At 37.1% G+C, this 27,407-nt stretch overlaps 1 protein-coding gene across 11 annotated transcripts in view; it reads right to left on the reverse strand.

Moving 5' to 3' along the window:
* Positions 1–198: 198 nt before the first annotated feature.
* The window catches only part of PLEKHA5 (pleckstrin homology domain containing A5), a 178,608-nt gene continuing 151,399 nt past the window's right edge, over positions 199–27,407 (reverse strand). For 4 of the 11 annotated variants that reach the window (XM_054217178.1, XM_054217140.1, XM_054217204.1 and 1 more), the window contains 13 exons: positions 26,885–26,965; positions 26,601–26,750; positions 25,056–25,157; positions 23,821–23,932; positions 23,516–23,562; positions 21,744–21,861; positions 17,916–18,031; positions 16,385–16,594; positions 13,441–13,599; positions 11,996–12,123; positions 11,042–11,190; positions 9,817–9,901; positions 200–6,707 (listed from right to left, as the gene is read on the reverse strand). In XM_054217178.1, coding sequence (XP_054073153.1) covers positions 6,689–6,707; positions 9,817–9,901; positions 11,042–11,190; positions 11,996–12,123; positions 13,441–13,599; positions 16,385–16,594; positions 17,916–18,031; positions 21,744–21,861; positions 23,516–23,562; positions 23,821–23,932; positions 25,056–25,157; positions 26,601–26,750; positions 26,885–26,965 — 1,476 coding nt within the window. In that variant the 3' untranslated portion in view covers positions 200–6,688. Of the gene's footprint in view, positions 6,708–9,796; positions 9,902–11,041; positions 11,191–11,995; positions 12,124–13,440; positions 13,600–16,384; positions 16,595–17,915; positions 18,032–21,743; positions 21,862–22,422; positions 22,612–23,515; positions 23,563–23,820; positions 23,933–25,055; positions 25,158–26,600; positions 26,751–26,884; positions 26,966–27,407 lie in introns of all 11 variants that reach the window. The other 7 variants (XM_054217231.1, XM_054217160.1, XM_054217196.1 and 4 more) reach the window with 7 other exon arrangements.

A 27,407-nucleotide genomic window follows, 5' to 3' on the forward strand; every position in this document is an offset into this window, starting at 1 on the left:
CCTACTTGCACAACAGCTGCAGGAAAAAGGGAGGGTCGCGGGAGGGAAAGCCTCCTATTGCAGTAGTATCGATTGCTAGCAGCGCTTTTCGAAACACAAATCCAGCCTGCTGGGCATCCTTAAAATCAACAGCTCCTCAACAGTTGGAGGAGGCCGTCTGACCAACTGAACAGCAATCCGGTTTGCTGCATTCAGACAAAGATGCAGTTACAGCATCCAAGGGTTTGGAAACTGCCTAGAAAGTCTGGAGTGCTTAGGCTTTAACTGGGATTCACTCCTGTAGACAGTCATCCTCCTAATAGTTTAGAGCCTTCAGCTGTAAAGAGATCTTAGACTTCACAGACTGCCTATGATTAATTGCCTGAAAATGTTGTGAAAGTTTGGGATTCTGTTCAAAGGTGAAATAACTGGAGTGCTCTAGCCTGGAACCAGACAGACAGGGAAAGCTGTATGGTAATTCGTGCAGAGCACTCCTCTGAAACAGGCATGACTCAAAGCAAAGTTTTCGACTCCTACCTTTGACAAACATGACCTAACTGTGCTCCTTGGGGTCCACAAGATTTTAACGAGGCAAAAATGATCAAAACGTCACAACCTCTGTTCCTCCTTGTCCTAAATTCTGGATAACAGAAATGAAGAGGAGCTTAGCTAGGTTGTATTTAGCTGATCACACAGAATGGTATAGCTTTAAGACAATGAAATAAAAGTTTTAAAATAAAATGCAGTGAGTTTAGAGTAGTTATCCCCCCATATTCCAAACAATCAGATGATATAAGCAAGTATGGTTTTCCCAATGTTGCAATTCCTTTGAGTATTAACCAATTCCTCTTCACTAACACAATCTCCTAAATGGTTGAGAGGCTCGTTTTTTAATTAGTAACTGCTACCTCGTAAATAGTGATCAGGATCTCACACATTATCTAGGCACTTTGTCTTTATTAAAAATATTTATTATTTGTAGGCAAAATATACTAGAAACAGTAGATACAAAGTATTATAGGTATGTTGACATAGGGTTAGAAAACAGCCAGAAATGTTATTCAAAGGTGCTTGAGATCAAACAATCCCAGGTTTCCAGGCAGTCTCCCAGCTCACGAAATGACACCTTCAGCTAATCCTCACTCGTACACAAGTTGGCTTCTCTGCAGTACCAGCCCTTGCATGCGTAAACTCCCTCAGACAGTCTCCAGGCAGCCAGAAATCAAACACAAAATCAAACACACAGCAGCAGTCACAAATAAGAGAAAACATTAATCAGAAAGTTGTGGTTTTTGTTTTTTTTTTTCTTTCTATCTGTCTAGATATGAGCATTTCAGTGTATAAAAAGCATAAAGGCAATTGCCATTATCGTCTGTTTCCAAGACTGGTGGATGAGCATGAAAATATTAAAAAAAAAAAAAAATCATTAATCTTTAAAGCTAAAACATATGGAACAGCCTCCACGTTCTTGCTGCCTTGGGATTTTACCAAGAAGGAAGTTGCACAATACAGAGCGGTCGAATACACCTGTAATCAGTGTCAAGACTCAGCAGAAATTCATATTGTGAAGAGGTGACTTTTATGAGTTGAGAGTTGCTGAATTTTACAGCTGCTTTTCAATCGCTTTGAAACATACTCTTGTCAATTAATGACAATTTTCTCAAATAAATTATTATATATTCGTTTGTACCTATTAATTATTTGATTCCTGACAATATGACTGGTACTTTGAAAAAAATTAATTTTTTTTCTTCTAAATAAGACTCTATTGCTGAAAATAAGGGAGATTCATATGCAAGTTACTTTGAAATGCTGGGTGCCTCACGCAATATACTTTGAGCTCGATCTTTCAAGATGCTAAGCACCTGCGGTTTTTAGGGATTTCAAGCAAGAAACTGGTGGCCTGGATTCAGCCGCTTATGTAGGCACAGACAGCTGCTGTGCGGATAAAGCACTTTTTTCTCCATACAAGGAATGCAGAATATTTTACACATTGGGGCTGGAGTGGATTTAAAGATGCAGAAGAGAATCCTGGATGGTGCCAGCCACTTCACTGTGAGACTCAGGAAAACTACCAGATGACAACAGATGAGGATCAGGTATTTTTCTGAAAGTTTTCCCTGACCAATTCTCTAGGCCATAAGAAAATCTTGCTTCTTCTACGTATAAAGTTAAACCTGCAGGGGTCTGCTGCCTTTTTTTTTTTTTTTTCTTTTTTTAAAAAAAAAACAAACAGTACTCATTTCACCTTCAAAAGAGGAAGAGGGTGTTTCCATTTTTAGTCTGAAATTCTTTGAAGTATTCCTGTTCCATAGAACAGGGATCTGGATAGAATTTGACAAAAAATTAATTCCTTATTTTAGGTTTGGTTTCAGCAATAAAGAAGTTAATGAGATCACATCTGTTTTTGTCCCGATGTACTCTACAACAGTCTGCTGGAAACAGCACCATTTGCTTACAGCTTTTTCTTTTATTCCTAACAGAACCTAACCCAGCCTAAATAAGTGTTCTTAAACACATCCACACTAAAACTGCCACATAAGCCAATTAGCAACCACTGTGGTGATGTTACTTACCCATAGCTACAATTAAGAGTTGCTTGCAGTTTCACAACAACAGCCAGATAATGTTTAGACAGACCTTAAAAAACATTTTCTTTGGCATACGACCGAATGAAGAAACATCACCAAAAAATACACAAAAACTTCATTCCACAAGTAACATTTGAATACTGACACATCTGGAACAGCTGGATAACAAGTTGTGCGTGTCAAGTTCAGAAAGCAGCTGCTTTTAGCCTTCATTTTGGGCCAGACATTTGCTTTCAGCCACCAGTATATTCCATTTTATTTTGTAGCAGCTTCTTCAGTGTTCCCATATGGACAAGCTAAACATTTCCAAGGATATAACAGCAAGTATATATAATGTTCTTTAGAAGAAATGAAGGCCAGATGTTGCTTTGTTATCTTCATGTGCATCCTTAAAAAAGTTAAACTAAGTTGTTTCGGATACATTATTAATGCCAGGTATAGGCAATTTGTTCATTGTCCATTTAAATGTCAACTTTCCAAAGGATGGAAAATAACATTTTAACTGCGGATTCAAACTGAAATAAGATTAAACTACTCCTCAATAACTTAAGAAAATAAGTATAGCAAAACCCAGGATCACAGGGACAAAAAAGTATTGTGCAGAAAAGACATGATGACCCACTTCTGAGATCTGAATGAGTACTATTTCTGGTTTATTTTATTAGAAAAGAAAAAAAAACAACACAAACACACCCCACCTAATTGTTCCAATATAATGAAAAGTTTGGGGTAAGAGTTTCTCAGCACCACCACTGATTAAAGATCTTCTACTCTGCTGCTTTACTCAACCAGGATGTAACTTACGCTACCGGTCCAAGAACTAGAGAATTTAGTAGATCTATTACTAACAGTGTAATCCATTACTGTTTTTCATGTATGCACTCCTGGTTACTACATCTAACGGATCCAACAGGGTGGGTAATAATTCTTTCCCAGACTGTCCAATTAAAGTGATTTAGGTAGAAATGAACCGTTTAAAATTTTTCCGATTTCCTGAAAACAGAACCTTATTGGATTAATTTTACGACAGATATGTTTATGAGGAAATATTAACTGAAGACTACTTTTCCCCCCTCAGTAATAATATAAACAGGGTTTGGGTTTCGACTGCCTGGTGAGGTCTTTCTCTTTGAGCCAGTCCACGACATACAAAAACTGCCAAGACACCAACTATAACTTTTTGAGTAATGTCACTTTATTAAGGGACTTAAAAGAATCACATTCTCTAGTAGCCTTGGAACAATGCAAATGGTGAACAAAAGACAAAAATAGATGTAATTGGTTCTGAAAAGCATGAACATCTGTAGAGAATGTGTTGCATTATTCCTAAGGACTCTTGCTTTTGAAAAAAAGCACATGTTCCATATATACAAGTGTCAGTGCAATAGCCAATAAAGCAATCAGTCAGAAATATAAAAATATCCTTGATACAAACTTAAAATAGATGTTTGAAGGCTGACAATATCAGGATTCTGATATTTCTCTATCTCAGGAGTACGATCACTGGGATGTGTTACTCTGATGAGGTAAGAGACAGTAGATGCTCTGTGATAACACAAAGCCATACATTTTTTCCATAAGACACAAAAAAAATAGAGCACCCAATGAAACCGCAAGTCTTTGCTGCAAGTGCCCACAGGAAGTGAAATTATAGTCTATGAGCATTACTACATTCCTGCATCATTTACGTTTGCTGTCGCTGCCAACAGTTATACCAGCAAAAACTTGCTAATTCTCCCACCCTCCCCCAGCTTCAGTATAAACTGCACATACTTGACAGATATACCAAACTGGCAACGGCTTTAAACACAGACAAGCTCTATAAATGCCCAAAAAACCACTTAGTCATTCTTTCCTTGGTTGGTTGCGATTCTTTTCTTGGCAGTGAGGACAGAAAGAGATTGCAAAGCCTGACAGCTGAACAGCTCTCTCCAGAAGGGTTAGGGAGAGACAGGGTGTGTCCTATTTGCTTTGCCCCAGGTGCTCCAGTGGTGCCACTGAACTTAAACCTCAGCTGCTTGAGCAATAAAAAAAAAAATTAAATAAAAAAAAAATCACATTCCTCTTCCTTTCTCTATGTTTTGGATGGACAGATGCACTAATTTGGGGCTACTGTTCCAAAAAAAGAAGAAAGGCTCTTTGGCCAAACTTTCAGCTGTATGCTGTCTGCCTGCATCATGATTCATGTTCTTTCCTTCAGCCATTTCTTTCACTATGACCCCCCAAGCTCTGCTGCTAAATACTGCTTCCCATTTCTTCGCTTTTCAAAGAAAATGGCAAAATGACAGGTAGGCAGCCAGCATACTCCGTGTCTTTGTGGCGGAGCCCCAGAAGAGCTGGCAGCAGAGCTGGGAGTGGCAGAAGAGTGCAACTACCTCCTACTTAGGGGGGCAACGATAAAGAGTTAATTTCAAACTGCGTGTCAATCTCAGGTGCTCCTCTATGGAAAAGCACAATGAATTATATAGTCTCTAACACAGCGCTATTAACTTGAACAGGATACGATTTGTATGATAAAAAAGCACAACAGGAGCTGGCAGTCTTCTTCTGAAACTTGCCTTACTACTGATGGCACACACATGCACCGAAGCACACAGCAGTTGCTTGAACCTTTAAAAGTTTTCTTAGCTTTACATCCTACATTCAAAAGCTATCCCTTAAGTCTCTTCATTTTTCATCGTTCTTCTCTAAACCTCTTTTGTCTCAGGCAAATTGAGACAGCTGCGTGAGATGAAAAAATGAAGCTACTAACATCTGTAGTACGATGACACTTGACAAATTATTTCAGGTTTTCTTTCAGTTTCTGGAAGATGCTTTGCAGATGTCAAAGCCTCAAGGAATCATCATACTTCTCTCCTTAACCCCACTGAAAGCGGCGTTCAACATTTGCAAATATTGAATTACTACTCACCACACCCCAGTAAGACAGGCTATTCCCTCTCAAGTGAACAGGCAGGGAATGGAGGCACAGAATGACTAAGTGATTATTCCAACATCCTGGTACAAGCCTGGGAGAGTCAGGAGCTGAACCTGTATTTCTTGCGTCTCAGTCTCAGGCTGTCTTTTTGTCCTGTGTTGCAGCCTTATCCTTTCCCGTAGAGGAAGACTGGAATCTCTTAAGAGTCTGTCACTGCTACGCTGGTTGACAGGTGATGTCGCCAATGAGATAAGAACTGTTGCATCCCCCACATCAAAGGTGGAACACAGTGTGACAGCTGGTTGCTGGAAGAAATACTAACCATACAAGTCCTTAAGAACATCAACATTTATTTAATACGATATAAAAGAAATGGGCTATGAACATTCGTATTTGAACAATAATAAGTGGCTTCTTATACTTACATCGTATGTGCTCATTGTATAATATATACACAATGAACATAATTACATTTGTACACAAACTAAGTACGGGATTGAAAACCTGCTTATTGCTGTACACACCCTAACCCAACGAAGGAAAAGCCCAGTACCTCAAAATACCTACACTCCATTTTATTTAAGAAAAAGTAACCACTAACATTGATGTATATGTTGACAGAAGTGTGGCAGTAACTGCTGACATTGCAACCTGACCAAGAAATAATTACAGCAGAAACTTGACATATTTTACTAAGCAATAATAAAAATGGCACATTTTAAATATATCTATATGTATATATATATATATAAAAATTTTACAAATAAAATGTTAAAACAATAAGTTGTAGTGTTTAAAAAGTGTAAAACAAGGTTTAGTGGTGATATGTAAAATTAACCGGATTATGCGTCTAAAAGAAGCAGAAAAGTAAACTTATATGATCCATAATTAAAGGAACGTTAAATTCTGGAGAATATCAAATAAAGTTCTGACTGTAGGCTGCACATTAAAAAGAGCCTTTATTTTATGTGCACAGAAATCATAGCAGCAAGCTGGTATCAGGAGAACAATCTGAAGGTTGTTGAGTGTACATGTGGGCCATTTAAAGCTCTCTTGGAATAAACATTTTCCAGGAAGTGATAAAATGATGCTCTGTGGCCAAAAGCATCAGAACTATGAATTTCATAGATTTAAAATATACTGTACAATATCTTCTCATATTTTCGTAGGGCAGGTCCATACATCTCAGGCATGAATTGTTTCAACAGAAGCCATTAGTGCTGAAAGACAGACACAGATTAAGTTACTCTATTTTAGCAACAACAGAATATTGTATAAAATAACTCCTGGGATTAAGCACAGCAAGGAATTTCTGACCTCATCCTAGCAGTAGTTATCAATGGTGTAGAACATAATAAAGTATTTTAGAAATCGGTTGTTTCCAAAAATCAATTTTCCTGATGAATAATACCGCTGACAAGATAGTTTGACAGCAAGAAGCAAAAGCAAGGTTTTTTCTGATTCGTACAACTTCATATGAAAGCCTGTTTATCCTGAGAGTTTTATCCTGTCGTACATGGCCATCTCCAAATGTTCTTTGTATAAAACGGGTAATAATAGCAAAACCCCTAATTGCTCTTACAAACGACAGGCACGGTTTGCAGAGGGACGCAGTAGCTGTAAGGCGTTCTGAAGTTCAAGTGCTCCACCCAGAGCTTGCTGCATTTTAGTTACTGCTGAAAGGACTTCTATAAATAGCTTCTAACAGTTCGTTAGTAAAAATGTTGCTGAGCTTTGGATTCAGGTGCTGCATATAATTTCATTATCCCTTCATTACTCAGTGTAAATGTAATGCTTAAAACGTAACAATGTTAGCGGTACCACGTCCAGATTTGTCTCTGCAAAGCAAGAGCGGCGACAAAGAAAATGGCTTTGCGTTAATGGGTTTTTCCTTAGTCCTACAATATCCTATGCCACCAATTTCCTATGCCAAATTCCCCTGGCATCGTGCCAAGAGTATCATTTTACTAATTGACCGTAAAAGCCAAATATAGGTATTACCTCATTATTCTCTGAAATCTACCATACATTTTCCAGATGCTGCCTGAAAAATTTGGTTGCGTATGAACGGGGCTGGCCCCACAGCTCTGAAGTTCCCTCTGCCGCATCGGATTTCTTGTGTCCGAGAGACAGTGAGTTCTCGCTCCTTAAAAGACTGATCTTTCAACAAAGCGCAAAACACTGGAATGCTGTCAACGGCAGCCCCAGAAAGTAAGGGGCAATAAATCCTGCGGGCAAGCAGCCCATGCTGCATACATCTCCTACCTATACTAGGCCCAGCTCCCGGCACGGATTTGTTTCGGAGCTCCCGGGAAACAACCAACAGAGGCATCGAGTGCAGCAAAGAAAGGTGGAATGTATATGCACATAGTTGAATACTTTTCCCAACTGAATTCAAATACTAAACAACCAAAAGGGCTGTATTTTACGTTCTGGAATCCTTGCTTCATTATAGCGAGGCATGTGTAAGCAGAGCGTTAGTTTTACAAGTGCCATCCCAGATGCTCCGTTTTGCCATAAGCAATTAAGGCCTATTTGTAGAATTGTACTTAGCACGGAAATGTTACAGCGACGGTATTACCTATGAGGATACACCACGCTGTGGGATGTCGAGGCCTGGGCATTAACTTACAAAGCAGATGACTACATAAGCGCTTCACTTTCGCTAATCTCATGTTTAGCATAAATATTTAAAAAAAAAAAAAATAATTGCTGATCTAATCATTGGAGCCGATGACAAGAGCCAAAAGCAACTTAATGCAATTGGTAAAAGATTATACCGTCATAATACCGTAAAAAATTATAACATTATAGTTTCCTTCCCCTTTCAAGAAAAGCGCGCTGTGGCTGTAGACAGAATTCAGCAGCGCAGTTTCAGTTTAGTTTCACTACTGACCTGAAACTGAGTTGATGGGGTGATGTTTGTCCTATTTAAAAAGAAGATGCATGAGAAATGCATGTGTATTTTTACAATGAAACTGTAAAACACAAATCGGTATTTCCAGAAAAACTGAATAGTCCCACTTATCTTTTTTAAATAGTTCTGTAACAAAATTTTTGAATAAAAGTACAAAAGTCTAAGCTAAATCTCACCATGACAGACCACATCCACCATTAAGCCAGCAACACAGATGCCAGTACTGAATGTGAAGAGTGCATTTCCACTCTCTCAAAAGGAGAAAAAGATGGGAAAAGATGAAAATAATTTCCTTTTTTTTTTTTTTTTTAACACTATAAATATTTTCCTGGCCACAGTTCATACAAGAAAGGTGTCTGTGATGAATAAGTCTAATTTTGCTAAGACAAAAGCTTGGCAATACTGACTGGGACAGTAATGGGGGTGGGGGGGAAGCATTTTCATATCTCCTCATGCTAAATGACTGAAAACATCTCAATTTTAAAGTTTTCTTGATTTTAAAATTTTCTTGAGTTACATTAGGTATGGCATTTAACATTACTGTTGAAACAAAAGTTCATTCTTTTAGTAGACAGCTTATTTAAACAGGTACTTCCTGACAACAAAGAAATGTGGATTAATTTAAATGCTGGTAAATTGCTGAAGCATTCACACTGGTATCCTATTAATTTCTTTAAACACTTGCATAAACAAATATGCTTACTTATATTTCCATTTCCATTCATTAAGTAGGTAACAGTGCAGGTAGCAACATGTAAATCTAGCCTAACTCGTGCTTTCTAACTTGATTCCTAGAAAAAATCACCTACTACGAACACGGGAAGAGAAGCTGCATGGGGCTCGCTCTATAGCAAGAAAGAAAAAAAAAAAGTAAAAAAAAAAGAAAAGTTTTGTAATGTTACATTTCTTCCACCCTCATTTTTTCCCTTCCTGTTTGTCATGCCTCAGTCATCTATGTCTTAAGCCATAAACTCTTTGGGCCGTTAGACCATTTGCTCCTACACATCACGAAGAGATGTAGCTGTTACCGGGACTGAAGCATCAAGATTCATTTGTGCCTGAACACTGATGCTCGTACCTTCACTGGGTGTCTGTTTTGTAACAGCTTAGGTCTCTCATGTAATTCAAAGGGCTATTATCTTGCCTCTTGTGGAGAATGTGCTTGATAAGCGAATTAGTCCTTTCTCTTTGTATTTGGATAGAGAATATGTTACTTGCAAGCAAATCAGTACATGTATTTGTTTTGTTTTCTGATTAGTTTATATTCGACATTGCAGATAACTTTGTCTTGCCAAGTATTGTCTACAGATGATTCTCAGAAAAATAACTAGAATACACATACTTAGAAAAATATTAGGAAAATGGCAGGAGGGGTGGGAAAAAAAGACGTACTTCTCTGTAACTATACACACATGAAATGTGATCCTTCTGTGAGCTGTGTCTGTGTAGATGGAGCTGGTGACAATGACGATTCTGGTGAAGAAGGCAAACTTTTCACTGCGAGTCATACAGCAAGACAAATAAGAATACAAGTTACAGAAGGCATGATTTCAAGCCATAATAAATATAAGCAGAACCAAATGAAAGTTACATAAGTAGAGACTTAAAATCTGATCAGCACAATGAGCACAAGTTCGGGGGAAAGCATAGCTGTTCTCAACAGAGATTGTTACTCAGGCCTATAAACGACTAGTGGAACACCTAAGGAATAAACAACAGACACATGAATGCTGATGTGTTATTTATGTTGCAAAAAGAGACAGAAAAAAAAAAGAAAGTAAAATTTAACTAGTCGGCATACTCCCACACCCACCTTTATATCCCAGCTCAGGTTAACTAAGCATTTTTTATTCTCCTGAGCACTATAAAATGTATTTACAAGTTCTGGTTTCGATTATCAAGTCACAGAACGGATTGCTGACGGTACTACAAAGGTCCAGGTCACCTTTTATATCCATAAATTGAACCATTTGGCTTACTTAACTGTTCCCATCACCAGATATCCTATAATAATGTCTTAAATTCTATCTTCTTCCTTCCTTAAATACTCTCTTCCTTTTTTTCTCCTTGCAAACAATTTTGCTTTACTCCAGCCTTCTCTTCTTGCAAAGTAAAACACCACCGGTTGTTTTACCAGTCAGCTAGTGTTTTCGGTTTCTTCATCTTTTCTTACTCCTGAAAACTTGACCAAACTGGGGTCTTTTACTTGCTAGTTCAAAATCTACTAGATATATTGGAAACTCTCAAGAATTCCTCAATCTTGGGCATCCCTGAGGCCATCCATTAGCACAGAGGTAAGGGTAAATTATACATATCCAGGACTGAGATGCTGTTCTACAAAATGAATAGGGAACGATTTGCTCCAACCAGCAACTATAGTATGACTCAATTTCTGGCAGTAGTTATTTAATTCCCCAAATTAAATGCAACCATAAAATTTGTATTAAAACATCAGAAAAATGGAATTTCTGTAGTTGTCTGCTGGGAAACTATTCTTCTCTATGTCATAAAATCATACACTCGACATGTAGACTAGTTCAGCACTTTCAATTCACAAGGGTTTCATGGCATCAAAATGCAATACAGTTTTACGTATGTATTGTGTAAGTTGTGCTTCAGTCAAGCTCTTTTCCATACCTGCTGTTGCCTGATTTCCTTTTGAAGACTGTGCTGCTAATTCAAATGAAGACATAATCCCTCCTTGTTCTTGAACACTAACTGCTTCACTTTCTTCTGAGCTGGTTTTGGGTTTGTGGTTTGTAACTGTGGTCACACTCTGCGAGCTGCTTAAAAAAGCACAGCGTTCAGAACTCACTCTAACTTCATTTCAGGTGTTAACCACTAAGTATAAGAGTTACAATTTAATTTTCTTCTCTTAATAAAAAAAAAAAGTTGCAACTTGCAAGTTTGTGTGATATAAATTAAGCGCGCATTCTGGCACCCTTCTACCTTGTAAAGTTAGACTTAAAAAAAAAATTCTGGAAACCGAAATCCTTTCCTCTACAGACTCATGCAATTTCCTACTGTGTGAGAAACCTATGGCCTGATGGAAGAACTCACTTAGGAGCTGCAGTCCAACTTACAATAAAGTTATGAATCCATAAATAGGAATATCCAAGAAACAATATTCCTCTAATTCTGCAATACTCCAAAATAGCGAAGTAAAAGTTAAAGCAGGAAATGTAGAATAAGCTGTTTATTCTGCTCCTGAATACGACGTTTTCCTAAATATCAGAGGTAAAGAGCTTGCTACGGAAGCCTGGCTGAAGCTTCCAGAATAAAACGATACAAGGCTTAAACTGACATTACTAAATACATTTTGTATCCCAAAGCAGGGATTATGAACATATCCTGTTTATAACTGGGGCAACACTTGAAATTAAACACTGCTCCTCCCACCAACTCATCGTCTCTTACTGAACCCACCCAGTGGTTAGGTTTCTCACTAGATTTCTCTATATGTTAAACCCCTCAAAAACATATAAATACACCTTATTTACGACAGTATTTCATTAGTTGCTTGGTCCATTCAGCTAATAAATACAACGTGCAAGTTTAAAATAGCCTCTGAACATCTTGTTTTATTTTTACCTTATATCACCATCATGTGTTTCTTCCAATTTATTTTTCTTTTCCTTTTCTGCTTTCTCTTCATTACTCACTTCTTTTGAGTCAGATACAACATGTGCATCTGATAAAAGATCATCAGTTTTTGTCAGCTATAAAAAAATCGAAATAGTGAAACAAAAAGCTGTAACACATACTAAGTGGTAGATAAGAAATACAGTATCAGGAAACAGTTTTATTAACAGACAAATTTTGCCATCATGTATACTTAGTAACTCAGAATTACATAACTTAAGAAATTTTTATCAATACCATTCAGGTTAATAGAGTTATCCTGGAACTTATAGCAGAGCCAAGGGGCAGGGGCTGGCTTAATAACTTCCAGAACTTATCTGAACTCTTTGGATTACAGCCGATTTTCTCATGCTATCCCTCTTTTCACAATGCCAACAGAGATTTCAGCTACTGGAATATATTGCTGATGAGCCTGGACACTGCTCTTAAAGATCTGATTCGATATAACCAATATAAGTGTATTACATAATTTTCCTTTAAAAGATTTGCATACCTAAGAAAGCAACAGACTCTCAATATAAAGTGTTTTTAAAGAATAACAATAGAAGTTAATTATTTTATTTTATCGCGTTCTCCATCAGAAATAGGTTTAAAAACGCTAAATATAAAATAGGAAAACAAAAGGAAAAATGGTGTGGAAAAGGAAAGGCAAAGGACGATTAATTGAAGAATATGGACAGAAAAGAAAAAATACTCTGCGCAAGATTTAAAAAAATATTATACTATAGCAGGATACGGTTATGCAGAAATGACTCCAGTAATCTGTTCTTCACAGTCAGTCTGCTTTTGCGGAATGTTGAGAGCACTTTAGAAGCAGAAACACCAAAGTAACTCACTGCCAAGTCAGCTCGAGACTATTTCAAGACAGATATCAATCCCGTGACCAAAGAGCACAGACTACAGTTACCACCTGTTTTCATGTATAAATTGTTATGTCAGCTCTATTCTGCTTCCTACAAACTATTTGATGCACTAAAGCAAACCAAACAAATAAGTCAAGTGTATTAAGTGATTGTCAAAAGTGACACTGGGATATCCTAAGCAATGAACAGATCAATGATTATTATTTAAAGGTGCACTAGTATCAGCTTTGTTTCCAAAGAAGTAAAGACCATAATTTTGCAATTTTCCAATCAATCAGGATAGTAACAGATAAAGTTAAGTAAAATGAAATTTAAGAAGACCATATACAAGAAAATTCAATATCTCAGCGATAGACAGATCTGATACAATTATGTGCTTCTCCGTAGAATATTTGTTATATGCAAAAGATCTCTTAATCTTCCAAGCAAAAGGAACTGGCTCCATTTTCCATACTCTGCTGTCTGTGGCTCAGAATATTTTTCTACTGCAAGACAGGCTGATGAACAGCTCAATAAAGGACAGTTTAGTACCTCTTTAGTAAAACCTGAATTATGTTCCTGTTCTCCATCATGCTTTAGTTGCACTATTTCTTCTCCAGGACTTCCATTATTTTGTTTCAAATTATTTTCTGTACTGGTGCTTTCTAATTCCTTCATGTTACTAGATACGGTATCATCCTTTTTTCGATTCTGTGGAAAAAAAATTATACACAGCCGTAGACTTAAAGAAAGTTATCACAATTTCAGTTCTGAGTCTTGCGCTGTCCTCTGACTGTGGTAAACCTTAAGCATACCACATTGCAATAAGGAAAATGGAAACTGTTAAGGACTTAAAATTTTCTCATTTTTTTTACCTTTCAAAACAGTTCAGCCTTTCTAATAGTTTTTTTTTTCTCAGTAAGATAATTGCACCTTCTGCGTCCCCTCCCCCAAACCTCCAGCATTTTTATTAGTCAACTTTATCTTCTGAAATTCCATTCACATTTAGCTCAGTCACACATAGGCTTAAGAGCATTCTTACTTGCATTCGTAACCACTGATGGTTTTTTTTTTAAATATAGCTTTTCCTGGTTAAAAAAAAAAAAGATGGATAAAAATCTGCTTTCAGTACAAAATTCACAGTGCACCTGCGTACACTTTGTCCAATTATCTTGGGTATCTTCCAAGCCTACACTGTTAACTGGTTTAACAGAGGACAACATAGCATCTGATAATGGCAGAAGATATTACTTATTCCTTAAGAAAAAGAATAAATCAATTGCAGAGAGAATAATTTGATATAAAAATTTCGACAAAGGATGGTAGAGATGACTTAAGATTGTGAACTGCAAACATTATGTTGGCAAAGTAGCAAACTGAACTGAAATGAGGTTCATATACGTCTTCCCAAACTAAGTACAAGAGCAGAGAGAAACAACAGCTATGCGAGTAATAAATCCTGTGTCTGAATTCCTGTGATTTAGCACATGCACTCTATGAAGAGGAAATTCCATGTAAGCCAGTTCACAAATCAACCTCTCTACTTTCCTAACTAAACTGCGTGCCCGTATCATACACTTGTCCCAAACAATAATAATTGTGAAGCAACTTCCTCTTCTATTTTGGTAATCACTTAAAAATTACACAGCAGGCTGTTTATAAATTCCCTTTTTTCCTCCAATTCTTAAAAAAAAACAAACTCCAGTTGAAAAGACTTCCAGTGGTTAATGCCAATGCACCATTTTGCTGTATAAAAATCAACAGGCATAGAAACTATGCTTTTAAAAATAAGAGCTATTGCTACAGTGTAATACCTCATCTTGGGGCTTTCTGGCCAAATCACATTCTGGAAGGATTAAAGTTGTGATAGAAAAAATGACTTTTTAGCATAGACTACTAGCTAAATACTCAATTCAGACACATTCTCGCTTATTCTATACATTTCTTCTCTCATCCACGTAGCACTGATTTCACACAGGAGACTGAAGAACATGCTGACGTGAACAAAACTCCTTTGAGTTCTGTATAGCAAGAAGTGCTGGCACAGAGGATTTGGCCCCTTCCCCCTCTCTGCTCCCAATGTGCTGGCTACTCAGGAATGACACGTACATGGACTGCAGATTCCTCACCTTGAGGTATGAAACGATGCCATAGGAAAGTGGTAAAGCTCAAACGCCCCTGTAAAAACTCCAAAAAGAAACATCTGCAAAGCTTTGCTTTGCACGTCCTCTTCTTGAGAAAGGCGGTGTTAATCACAAAAATATCTGTACAACCCCACCTTCATATATAGCATTCATGATGTCATCCCAAATACAGATGCTCTAATGCAAAGGAAAACTTGAATTCAGTGCCTTCTGGGGATCCAGTGTTGTTGAAGGTAAAGTAACTTTTGTATAGCTCTGAAGGCAGTTTAGCATTTTTAGTCAAAAAAAAACCCAACGAAAACAACACCTAAAAATTTTTTGGAAATACATGATGTCTTAACAGTGCAATACATTTAAGGTGGTTTTGGAAAATCCCATGTTAAAATGCGTAAGAAACATAAAAGGCGGCAGGTCCACATTGGTGTAAAAAAAAAAAAAAAAAAAAATCAAAAAACAATCAAAACCCAGCGTGGTCTGAGGAAAAAAGTATGCCAGAAGATTTAAAAGAAAATATAAAACCCCATGAAGCTACTGAAAAAGAAAACTAATTATTTGCATTTGGAAAGTAGTAGGCAGTCTAACATCCACTACTGTGAATCTATTTGATTTTTTTTCTCCTGAAGTGGTGTGACATTTTTTGCTTGGTAGTTGGGTTTTGTGTTTGTTTGGGGTTTTTTTTGGTTTGTTTGGTTTGGTTTTTTTTTTTAGATGTATATTCAGGATAGTATTTCCTGGTTAATGACAAGCAGTTACACCTTCCTCCTCTCTTCCCACCCTTAACCATTTAAAAAAACTCACTTCTTTGCCTTAACTGTTTGAGTGAAAACAAAAGCGAGGGGGTTCTACTTGTGTGTATTTATGGGCTCAAAAACCACAGCAGAAGAGCATCAGTTAAGAGCTATCATCATAAATACACACTCCTACCTAAAAATGTTACAGATGTTTGAATGTATTACATGGCAGAAAAATCGTCATAATTTATACATCGATGGAATCATGATTCTCCCTGACACTGCTTTTAGTCACAAAGCTTGCAATCTCATGCTGTTTGCTCAATTTGACAAAAAAAACCTGTCAACAAACATCACAATGCATAATGAAACATATGTAGATTTGAACCATTTATTTTCCAAAAAGACAAAGTGACTTCTACCACGATTAGGTATAAGCATGAAGATTTTCTTATCCCTTTCTATTGTGTCTGGCAGAGAATTGTGACTGTCACTCTATACAAGCAGTCTCAAATAGACACCTACAGTATCATGTGATTTTGGAAAAAAAAACCCAACAATTTTGTAACTTTTTTTTTTTTAATTAGACACTGTAAAGTTTTTGAATACCGTGGGACCCACCTGTGCCAATTTGAATGGATTATCTCTGACAAGCGACAGAGTCTGTGAAGGAGATTGGTCTGAAACGCCAATAATATTGAGTCCTTTTCTCTTCTCTCTCAGGCAAGCTTGTTGGTGTCTCTTTATTCTTTCCATCTGCTCCTCCACAGTCATTCGAGGCCGTGTGCTTTCTGCAAGACACAGCTGCTCCACTGCACTTCTTGGTCTTTCCTTAAATGGAACAATATATATATATATTTGTTTTAACAAAGCAAGATTCTGAACTGTTTAGCTTGTCAGAAAAAAATCACCTAATAAGTCACTAAAAAGCAGAAAAATAGTGGGCAAGTAAAGATCTCATATATGTGAAGAAACTACAGGAACAAACTATTAATAAATGAACACTGAAACTGAAAATAAAAGGAATAAAAGGAAAGAATAATTTGCTTTTTTGAACAGTGACATTACCACCATCAATGACAAACATTAACAGAACGGGTAGGCGCTCTCTTAAAGCCATGCTGTCAAGTTGAAACAATTTACCAGATGTTAAATGACAGGCAAACACAAGTTACTTGACTGAGACAGAAACATAATCGAAATGTAATGATCCAGGACATTTATACCTGTTGATCTAACAGTGATTTCTGTCTTTTTATTTCAAGAGAAACTACAACTGGACATCATTTAACACCAAGTGCAGGCTGAGACAAAGTTAATTTACCGCCACTTAAAAAATCTGTAATTCTAAGCATTATATTATTCCCAAAATAACAACCATCACTTTACCTACGCTGTTCTTGACATTCACTGATTTTCGGATAGATCTGTACTTTGTATGACAGAAAAAATTTTACTTTGGGCTAATCAGCTGCATTCAGTACATTCACAGTAACTGATTTCACTTCTGAAAAGCGGTATTCTTTTTCCAGCCAACATCCCAAGACTTTCTCCTCTCCCATTTCTCCTATAACTTCTCCTCGTCTATTCATCCTGTAACTACGGCAAAAGTTTTCCTCCCTTCTGCATGAACTGCACGTAAACACCTGTCTTCAACCCAGAGACTACAGGACATTCTAAACTGAAATTCCAGGCTTATTACCCACATGTTGCTTACTGTATCCTTATTTTCTGGCCGCTTTAGGTATTTACCAAATCATCGTTGTAATGAAAAAAAAAAAAGCCAGTATTTGTTATACAATGGCTGTTAAACTTCCCCAGAAGCCAAACACAAGGCCTTCGAAGTTTTAACCCAAGATGCTTCATGTCCTTTCAACTCAAACCTGAACTTCAGCAGCTGAGTAGATTTATCATTACCATTTAGCTCTTGCCCAGTTTGAGTGCCTCTATGCAGTTTAACGAACACCTTTATAATTTTGTCATTCTCTCTACAGCTGTCTCCTTTAACTTAGTATATTTTATTTTTATAACAGTGAACTTTTTTGTAAAGAAAATTAAAAAGATGACTCCAACTTTTGAAGCAACTACAGAAATTAAACTTAGAAATGAACACATCGCTATCCATCAATGCTCTAAGTTTTGTTTAAAGTACCGTTCTTAGATCTATCTTCTTATTCTTCCTCAAAGTGACGTAAGATGCTATTGTTGAAGACTCTGGCGTTGGCGATTTGGTTCTGGGTGGTACAACTCCCACAGGAAAATGTGAACCTGAGACACAGTAAAGCGATATTCTAAGTGCTATGCAAAACATTGCCAAAACTTTTTTTTTCTAGAAAATACGTACCGTCAGCCTCGAAAACTATTCTTCAAAAGACAGCAAAGACCTTAATGCCTAATTATTCACCTCTGTTAAGGTGCGCAGGCAGATGACTTTCTGCATGGGAAACTACTGCACACAGCACGAAAAATTGCTGGACATAAAAATATAAACATAAAAAAATTTGCCTGTGAGAAACAGACACAAGTTAGATAGCACCGTGTGGAATGGCTAGATTTCACAGATGGTTGAAGGAGAATTACGTGAAAGATGGCCAAACTTCACAGGCAATCGGACGGCAGTACTGGGAACTTTTTGCGGAATGGAGTTTGCACGGCCAGCAGAGTGCTGAGGCATCAGTGCTACCACTTAAGGCCAAGCTTACCTAGGTAATGCTTCGAAGATACAAAATTTAGCAAAAGTGGGACCAAAGAACAAAAAGTAATTATGGGTGGGTTTTTACTTAGGAGCAAACAAAGGCCGTGAAAGTGATGGGGCAAGGCGGATGGGAAAGAACAGGCATGGAATAACAGAGAGGAGGGGGAATATGAGGGACGAGCTTTGCATAAACAAGACGTTTGTCAGTATGCTCGTCTGAGCAAGCCCCGTGCCTTAGCATTGCAGCCTGTCCTATCTTCTTATTAAACTTTGTTCTTAAGTATTTTCCATGTGAGTACGCTTTCCCTTCTGCATCTGTAAGAGACGCTAGTGATCTTCAAGCCAGGTTCACTTGCCAGTAGCAGACAACTACAGAAAGATCATACATAGGTCTGGGGGTCAAAGACGGGAAAGACTGCAGGTCTGTGGGTCGGCTACCAGAGGGACCAGAAGTCTGGACCTGCTACCAGGGGGAACCTTTTGTCTGTGAGATGCTAACGAACTTAAGACAAGACTAGATGGAAAGAAGAACACAAGGTGCGGGTGCCAGCTGTCCAAGAGACCTTAGGTCTAGGATTCAGATACTGGAGGGGCCAGAGGTACTGAGAGTTGACTGATGGAGACACCGCAGGTCTGTCAAGTTCTTGGATGAACTCATCTGTGTGTGCACACACGTGTGCTCATGTCTGTATGCGTATGAGATCAGTTAGCAAGCTTTGAGCTCGCTTAGCTGGTGAGTGAGAACAGGATCATGCCATTTGTGTTGCTTCACCTTCATGTGAGCGCTGGTCTTGTTTGTGCGGTGCCTGTAACAGCACTGGTCTGAAACCTGTTGGCATCATCTGGTGTGGTTAGCTGTGCCTATGCTTGTGGGACCATGTCCTCAGCCTTGCAGCTCACTGCATTTTAGGGACAGGGAACTCGTAAAAATATCCACCACTAGTTTTTCTACTTAGAGAAACCCTGCCAAAATGTAATTAAGCTGGTAGAAAAGTGAAGCAAGTTAAAACTTACCAAAACATACAGATATTATTTAGTAACACATGCTTCATTTTTGCTTCTTGATACACGCGGGAAATCAAACTATTACAAATATTGTTTCCTCACTGATTTTGCCTAAAAATAGATATAACGTCTTCTTTGATAGCCAAATTCTCTCTCCTTGTTTTTCCTGAAGCTGCACAGATTTCAGAGGATGTACTGACTTGGTGAAGGCTCAACTCTTTCTCCAAATTGTTTGATAGGCTGACAAAACAGTCTGGAGGTATTTGAATGCCAAATCCATCATTCAAAACAAAAACTATAAAGCAACAGTTTGGGTCTCCTTTAGATGTAAAAAGGATAAAACACAGTAGAAGTCCATTTTCCCTCTGTGTCACCTTTATGTACCACTCGGGCCATAAATATTCCTTTGCTTGCAGACAGCTGTAAGGGATACCGAATACAGTCCTATTAAAACTTTTCTCTTTGATTGTTGACATTTGAAAAGAGGGAAATGGCTGACAGAAGAAACATGAGAAGCATCTAGTACAGTAACCTGCACAATGAACTAGAAAAACAACTTTTAAATTTCCCCCCAAATTTACAGATTTTTAGAACCACCCTTAATAGGAAACAATGTCATTTAAGTATGACTTCTTAAAACGGCAAGAAAGAATAATTGCAGAGATGAGCTGCCTTTGAGTTTCTTTCCTTTTCAGCGTATAAACTGTTAAGATAGAATGTCATAAAAATGTTTGTTGAAACAGCATATAGTTGTAATGGCATATGCACTATAAGAAACAAACAGGAATGGTTATATTTTTCCTACTGCATGGGAATTGTTATTACAAGTGAATACATAGAACAAGAAATATCTGTTAGAAAATTCACATGCTCAAAAGCGTGGACCGCATGATAAAACACAGCTATGATAAACTCACTTCACACTGTTCAGGAAGATAAAAAGCCTCTTGCTGCTTGCTACCACAGCAACTATTCTCCACCCCAACCCCAAATATTATTTATATTAGAAGAATTTGTATTATTGCTTTGCCTTACTGAGGACTGCTTTTTCAACAAAATGGACGTAATAAAATTATTTCTGTCTTTACAGAAGAAGACAGAAAGCAGACTGGGGTGCTCAAAAAGTATGGGTTTGCTTTATATAATCAGTGCAGCCTTTCTTATATTGTCCTGACAATTGTTTTCCCTCTTGTCACAGATTACTATAAACAATCTGGAACACCAAAGGTCAATAAAACCTGTATATGAACATTATACCTCAGGAAATACCATAGCGAATCTGAATTGACTACTGGTCTGTTAATTATATCATCTATCATAGGGCCATTCGCATTGTTTACACCTGAACTATACGCTAACCTTAGTTTTAAAAACCTCCATTACCATTCTGATGAAAATAATACTCTTATACGATCATAGTTCTTGGTTGAATGCTGGTACTGTTGCACCAGCCTGCTACGTACGCCTTAGTCAAACTACCAGAACAGAAGGCAGTGATCTTGCTGGCACTGGAAACGCCAACCATTATGGTAGAAAAATGGATAAGTTTAGTTAATTTTTCTAAAAGCTCTTAATATGGTTTTTGGGAGGTGCTCAAACTGCTTTTCCTGAAGTCACCTTTAACAAACTATTCTGTGTGTTTTAACAAACAGAATTGAGAAGCACTTCCTGGTAAAAGACTCTACCAAGCAATTAGCAGCTTTTATGGAAGCTAGATGAAGAGAAGAATCTAAAGCATTTAGCAATTGCAAAGACCTTTATTGTCTGTACGCTCCAAGGTCATGATCATTATTCCTATTCTATCAGAGGACAGAAGGCAATTCAACAATTACAAGATTAAAAAAAGAAAAAGACATTGTTTCCCTGCCTTATGAGAGCCTGAAAATTCTGTGGTGCTGCCTTTTTGGACGTTCCAGTGACATAACATCGGGAGCTTGATTCAAAAACTGAATAATTGTTCAAGGGCAAGAACATAAAATGGGTAATTGTTCAAGGGAATGGTGTGTGGGGAATGTGAGTGATGTGATTAGACATGGTGTCAATAAGGATTTCAGGGTTGTTGGTGAGTGTAATGTTTGATTTTTCTGCGGTGTAATTGACTGAAATCTTTCTCGTCATATAATTAAATCATTATTTTATCGTGGAAGCTGTTGCATCATATTAAAAAATGGGCAGGCTACAAAAATATGAATGATGAGACAGCTTCTATAACACAGTTAGAGCTTTGTATTCCCTGTGAAAAAGGCTGAAAGGTTGTAAACACCACGCCTGGGGACAAACCTTTAGCTGTAGATTCTGATTCTGAAATTTGTTCTGTTTTTTCTTCGCCATTAGACTCATCCACTTCTGCTACTGTAGTTAACTCCGGTTCACTCTTATAAAGCCTATAATCAGGACCCTGAGGAACAACAAGTTAGGAGGTAAATAAACAGGTATTTTTGTACAAGCATTTATGTCTTAAGACTCAAAACAGTTATTTTGTGATGACTCTGCTCTCAATTTAAGACAACGTTTCATTGTTCACGTGCTATTGTAGCAGTATTCTTTGTAATTAATTTGAGTAAAAACGTGCAGACTTTCAGAAATTACAGAAAAAAATTACCATAAAAATGTGGAGGTTTTTTTTTTTCTTTTAAATGATCTTCAGGAAAAAAAATTGTGTAAGGCTTCAGGAAAAACTGATTCTGAGCCTAGAGTTTTTTAAGAACTTGTGAGTAGAAGAATTTAATTTTCTGAAATTTACTCAGATACAGGCATTTAAGTCTTAAGACATTTTATATATGCACAGAATGTATGACAGGCAAATGCGAAGAGCAAATGATGGAGCTATAAATAAAACTAAGTAGCCAAAAGTAAAAACATAACACAAAAGTAGCCAGATGACCAAAAAAAAAAAAATTGTGACTGCACAAAGGCAGGGGGATGCTTCAAGAAGGATGTGGCAGTTTAAGCCACTTACACAGTAAGATCCATTTCTCTGATATCCTTGAACTTGGTGAATCTTCTTTTCTTCTGGCAGATGTACTGGGCCCCTGCTATAACAGAGCAAGGAGCTGCTATCACTGGGCAGAGGGGGGATTATGGGAGGATGCTCTGTAAAGTCATAGGACCGAGGGAGTGGAGGACGAGGTGGGACTACTTCCTCTTCCTAAAGATTGTAGAATAGTCACCTTATTTAGATGTGCACACCTGTTACAATTATTTATAACTTCAAAAGAAAAAATATATTACCATAGCTACACCAGCTATAGATTTTGGACTTAAAGGGACAATGTCACACTAAAAAAATAACCCAAAAAGGCCAAGACAGCTTTATTTTCTTTGGGCTTCTTTCTTCTTTTGTTTGCTTTTTATTTTATTACTACCACCTAAGATGAGATACTTCAATAGTTTCATCATTCAGCTTATCAAGATTTTCAATTCTAACAACTGCACCTTCTGTTAGACACGTATGAATTCTCTGAATCATGCTTTTAAAAATTAAATTCAATATCTTTTTAAAGATTTGTATATAAATTAGACTTTTTTGAAAGTTCTGTAAGCCAGATGTATATTGCATAAGCTTTAGACAACCATGACAATGTCCCTTTAAAACTGTCACTTCTAGCCAGATTTTCAGAGGAACTGAACATTTGGGAGCTCCCACAGTTTCAGCTGTTCATGTGGGTGCTCTGGCCATCTGAGAACCAGGCTCAATATGCGAATAGACATAAAAAGCAATGATTTCTTCCCATGAAAAGTGTGGTGGGGAGAAAACAAATCCATAAATCAGGGTTTATATTTCTAGGGTAAGAGCCTAGGGAGAGGGAAAGGTGAGAAATGGAAAAGAGAAACATACCGGTGAGAATATAATGACACAGAACAAATGAAAGTCTTAGAATTAATAGTGGAGATCTCAGTCTTTAAAACTAATTCATAAACAATATTTTCTCAGAAACATACTGAATACCTACTTCAGACATCCTTAAAACAATTTACAATAATGCTCATTTTTATCATATGTATATTAGAAATTCAGTGATGCTAAAATGGTAAATATACTAAAACCATACCTCATTTTTATATTTAATAGCTGAAAATGTCCTTGATCCCATGATACCTGTTAGAGGGGAGGTGGAAAGGCACAGAAAGAAAGAGAAAAATTGTTTTCAATTAATAGCTTTTAAAATATGAACTATAACCTGTTGCTATCACACAACTACACAAACCATCAATTTAAAAAAAAAGATGATTGCTTTCTTCTTTTCTCAGCAATTGTACCATTTTTACAAACATACAGAAGCAACTATGGAGCTTATCCTTTAAAAATGTATATGATCCCATCTCACTTCCTATGAGATAAACCCAATCAGTTTACCTGCCTCTGAAGAGCTTCTTTGCTCTTTATGTTTACTTAAACCTTCCATGACATCTTGAATTCTCCACAGTTCCTTCTGGATCTGAGCACGCTGTATCCCTGCTGACTCAGTCTGCCAGTAAATAAACAGCACATATAGGCGATAAATTAGAATGCACTGCAAGCACAAAAAAAACCCCAGAAAACCTTTTCTCTTTAGACTACACTGGATAGCCTTTCCCAGTGAAGGAAAATAAAATGCAGTAATGACAGAAACTCTCTTTTCCCATAAAAATGCAACATTCAAATGTTGCCAGAAACAAAAAGTGTAAAATTAAGCAATTTCATAATACGTCAGTTAATTTGACAGCAGTTTGCTAGTTCTATTCACTGAAGAACAGAATTGCATCTACCGTCTCCAAAGAAAATCCAAGCAAACTTTGCCCAGGAGATATATGCAACAAGAGAAAAGGAATTACCAGTTCTAACCTTAAAACAGGTGGAGATGAACATGGTGTTTTCCATACTAGCGTACAAACTGTGGGCCTATTTGCATTCACAGCCATGCGTGCTTTTGGATTGCGCAACGCAAATTTCTCAGCTCTGGGGCTCCCTTGTAATCTCCCTTTCATAGCCGCATAGAAAATCAATCCCTGGAGCAAACAGCCTTTAAATGCCTCCCAGCATGGACCACACCCATCTGCCTCGTCCAGATAATGTACGGATATGTGGCTGTGCGTCTCTGTGCGCGTCTCTCACAGAAAGATCTCCTTAGAAATTCAGAACTTACACTAACTGCCCAGTCCTCCACAGCGCAGCGAGCTAATCAGATACACGTCAAAACTCTTCATACGGAAGACCTGAAGCAATGCTTTAAATGTTTTTTATTGTAATTTCTTTTGAAAGAATGATTTAATTACATTTTAAAATAGTCAGTTAAATGGAAGGATTTGTGTGAAGATTTAATATGACTGTCATAGCAATTAAGGCCTGAGAAAACTACCCTATCTTGGACACCATCACTGAAACAGAAAGAGGAGGCTTCCAGACATAGGAAAACCAGTGCTGTAGCTTGAAAAAAAAAAATAAAAAATAGGAAAAGCTGAAGACCTCCTCAGAACTTACGAACTTTTAATTTCTTTTTATACTTTGTAAGTTAATGCACCACGTGTCCCCCTTTTTTAATTTGTGTAGTTTTTAAACAAAATCATAGAAAATGAAGGTGACTTAAATGTACTTTAAGACCTATGCCACACCTGAATTTCTCCAAGCCGATCGAGTTGCTCCTGCATATGGTTCCTTGTTACAGTTACATCATACTCCAATTTATCATATTCTCTCCAAGCTCTTTCCAGTTCCTGAGCATATAACAAAAGTAAAGAATTATAAATGCACATTCAAGTAAAAATAACCCAGAAAGTATATTTAGTTTTCTTTATTCAGTGGCATGAAACTTCAGGAAGTTATGCATAAATAGATATCAGCAATAAATAAATATGTATTTTAGAGAATGCAATGTTTAAACAGCTTTTTGACTTTCTAATGATACTGAATGGGATTCAAACAAACAGCATTTTGTCTTTTCGCAAACTGAAAAGATAGGCAAGGGCAAAATCTTCAGAATATGTCTTTGTAGTCAGCAGGCACGTGGGTCTTAAGCTGTCCTTCCGCTGAGGCAGAAACCCCACAAAAATGGATGCAAACCTGTCTCTTTTATCACACAGAATACATATGTGTGAGTGCCCAGCGTGTGCGTGTATACGCAATGCATTACGCAAGACAAATGTAAGTCGTCCAACCCTGCCTGTGAGGTTACCAGGGAACGCCCCAGGCCTGCTCACGCACCATTATTTTACATATCTGAAACTACACCCGCCAGAAGGGAAAAGGTGCAGAAAGAAAATCTTCTTTGAGGTCGGCTCTACCATCTCCCTTTTTAAGCCTACATCAAGCAGTTCACTCAATTTTGCATAGATTAAAAAGTCAATGAGGGAAAGTATATCTTGAGGATTTCCTTTCCCCTGATTCCCTTTTCCTTGTCCAACCAATCCCTTTTATAACATAGTCTAACGTTCAGACTAAAACCACTATTTCAGGGCCTACTCCACGTCAATGTCACCACAGCAGACTACTGGAATTTGAAACTGAAATACCTTTTTGGATATATATACACACACATATGTGTAATAGGCAAAAATGCTTCTTTCCTTTGTCATTTCAATGTAGAAATGATCACGAAGTGGAAAAGGACAGTAAATAGCAATTCCCTTCCTTTCCTTTGTGTTTCTTTTTTTTAAAGGTTTTTGAAAGTGCATAACTTGAAAGATCTTTTAAATTTAATGGCCCATTATTAAGAGAGACCATGACAGTATAATCTTTTCTTCTTTTCATCCTGCAGCTGCTTTTGCTTAAAGTAAGTCTGATTGAATAGCTGATAAAGTTTGTGCTTGCTACTATTTTTCCATCACATAAAATAGCATATTTGCATTATTTACTTCTTCTGTAATCAATTTTTCGTATTATAAAGGTGAAAATTACCACACTGACTGAAGTCAGTATGCACTCATTCCTGGCCAAAAATAAAATTAAAGAAAGACTACTCAATGAATATAGTAAGAAGAAAAAAAAAAACAAAAATCACTTTTCCACTGCCTTTGACAAAAATACAAGCAGGTAAAAGACAACTGGGTTTTGTTGGAATGTCATGAAAAATAACCAAAGACAACCCAATTAAGAATATGAACATGAAGATAACTGTTTAACGCTTCATTGAGTTTTACTGGCACGAATATATTACTTACCGCAGTAGCTCGTGATACTTCTCGACAAGTGCTAAGTAGTCCGTTCTGCAAGTCATCTCTCTGTAAGACTACATTTTGTATGGCTGCGGGATTATCTGCATTCATTTCTATCTCCTGACTTGCTGATAGCAAAGCTTGCTCAAGCGTGTACTATTATAATAAAAAGAATTATTTTTAATGTTCTGCATCATTGGGCTGATTTTCATTTTATTTCAGTTACCAATGTTCTGATAATAAGCATGTAAAATAACATCCACTTTAGGTAATAAATACAATTGTCCTACTTTCTCCTTGTGTAGCTGTTGAAGCTTCTCCTCCAGCGCTTGTACGACTTTATCTTGTTCACATAAACGGCTAAGTTTAGCCTAATATATAACAGAAAATGATCACAATTAGGATTTAATTTTTAACATCTTCAGCAATCAAAGTATAACTTGATCAAATCATTACAAAAATATCTATAAAATTTTATTATCACAAATATGAATTCCAAAAGCCCGAAGGTATCAGTGGTTTTTTTTTTCAAATTAACCTTAAAAACCCTCTTAAGTTACTATGAAATAAGTGTTATTATAACTTGAAACAGCATGGCTCAAAACATGTAATTTATGATTCTACAGCTAAATCTTTACAACTTAATAATAGGTATTAAATACCATTTTAATTTACATATTCCTCAGTATTATAAAGAATATTGCATACATTCACAGTCTTTCCCATGGCTTATTTCAGGTTTTTAATATTTAGTTACTAATACTCTCCAGGTTCTGCTCTGTTTTACCTCCAATCGAGGCTTGGCCATGACTA

The sequence above is a fragment of the Rissa tridactyla genome, chromosome 1 (assembly GCF_028500815.1).
Source record: "Rissa tridactyla isolate bRisTri1 chromosome 1, bRisTri1.patW.cur.20221130, whole genome shotgun sequence".
NCBI classification, from domain to species: Eukaryota; Metazoa; Chordata; class Aves; order Charadriiformes; family Laridae; genus Rissa; species Rissa tridactyla.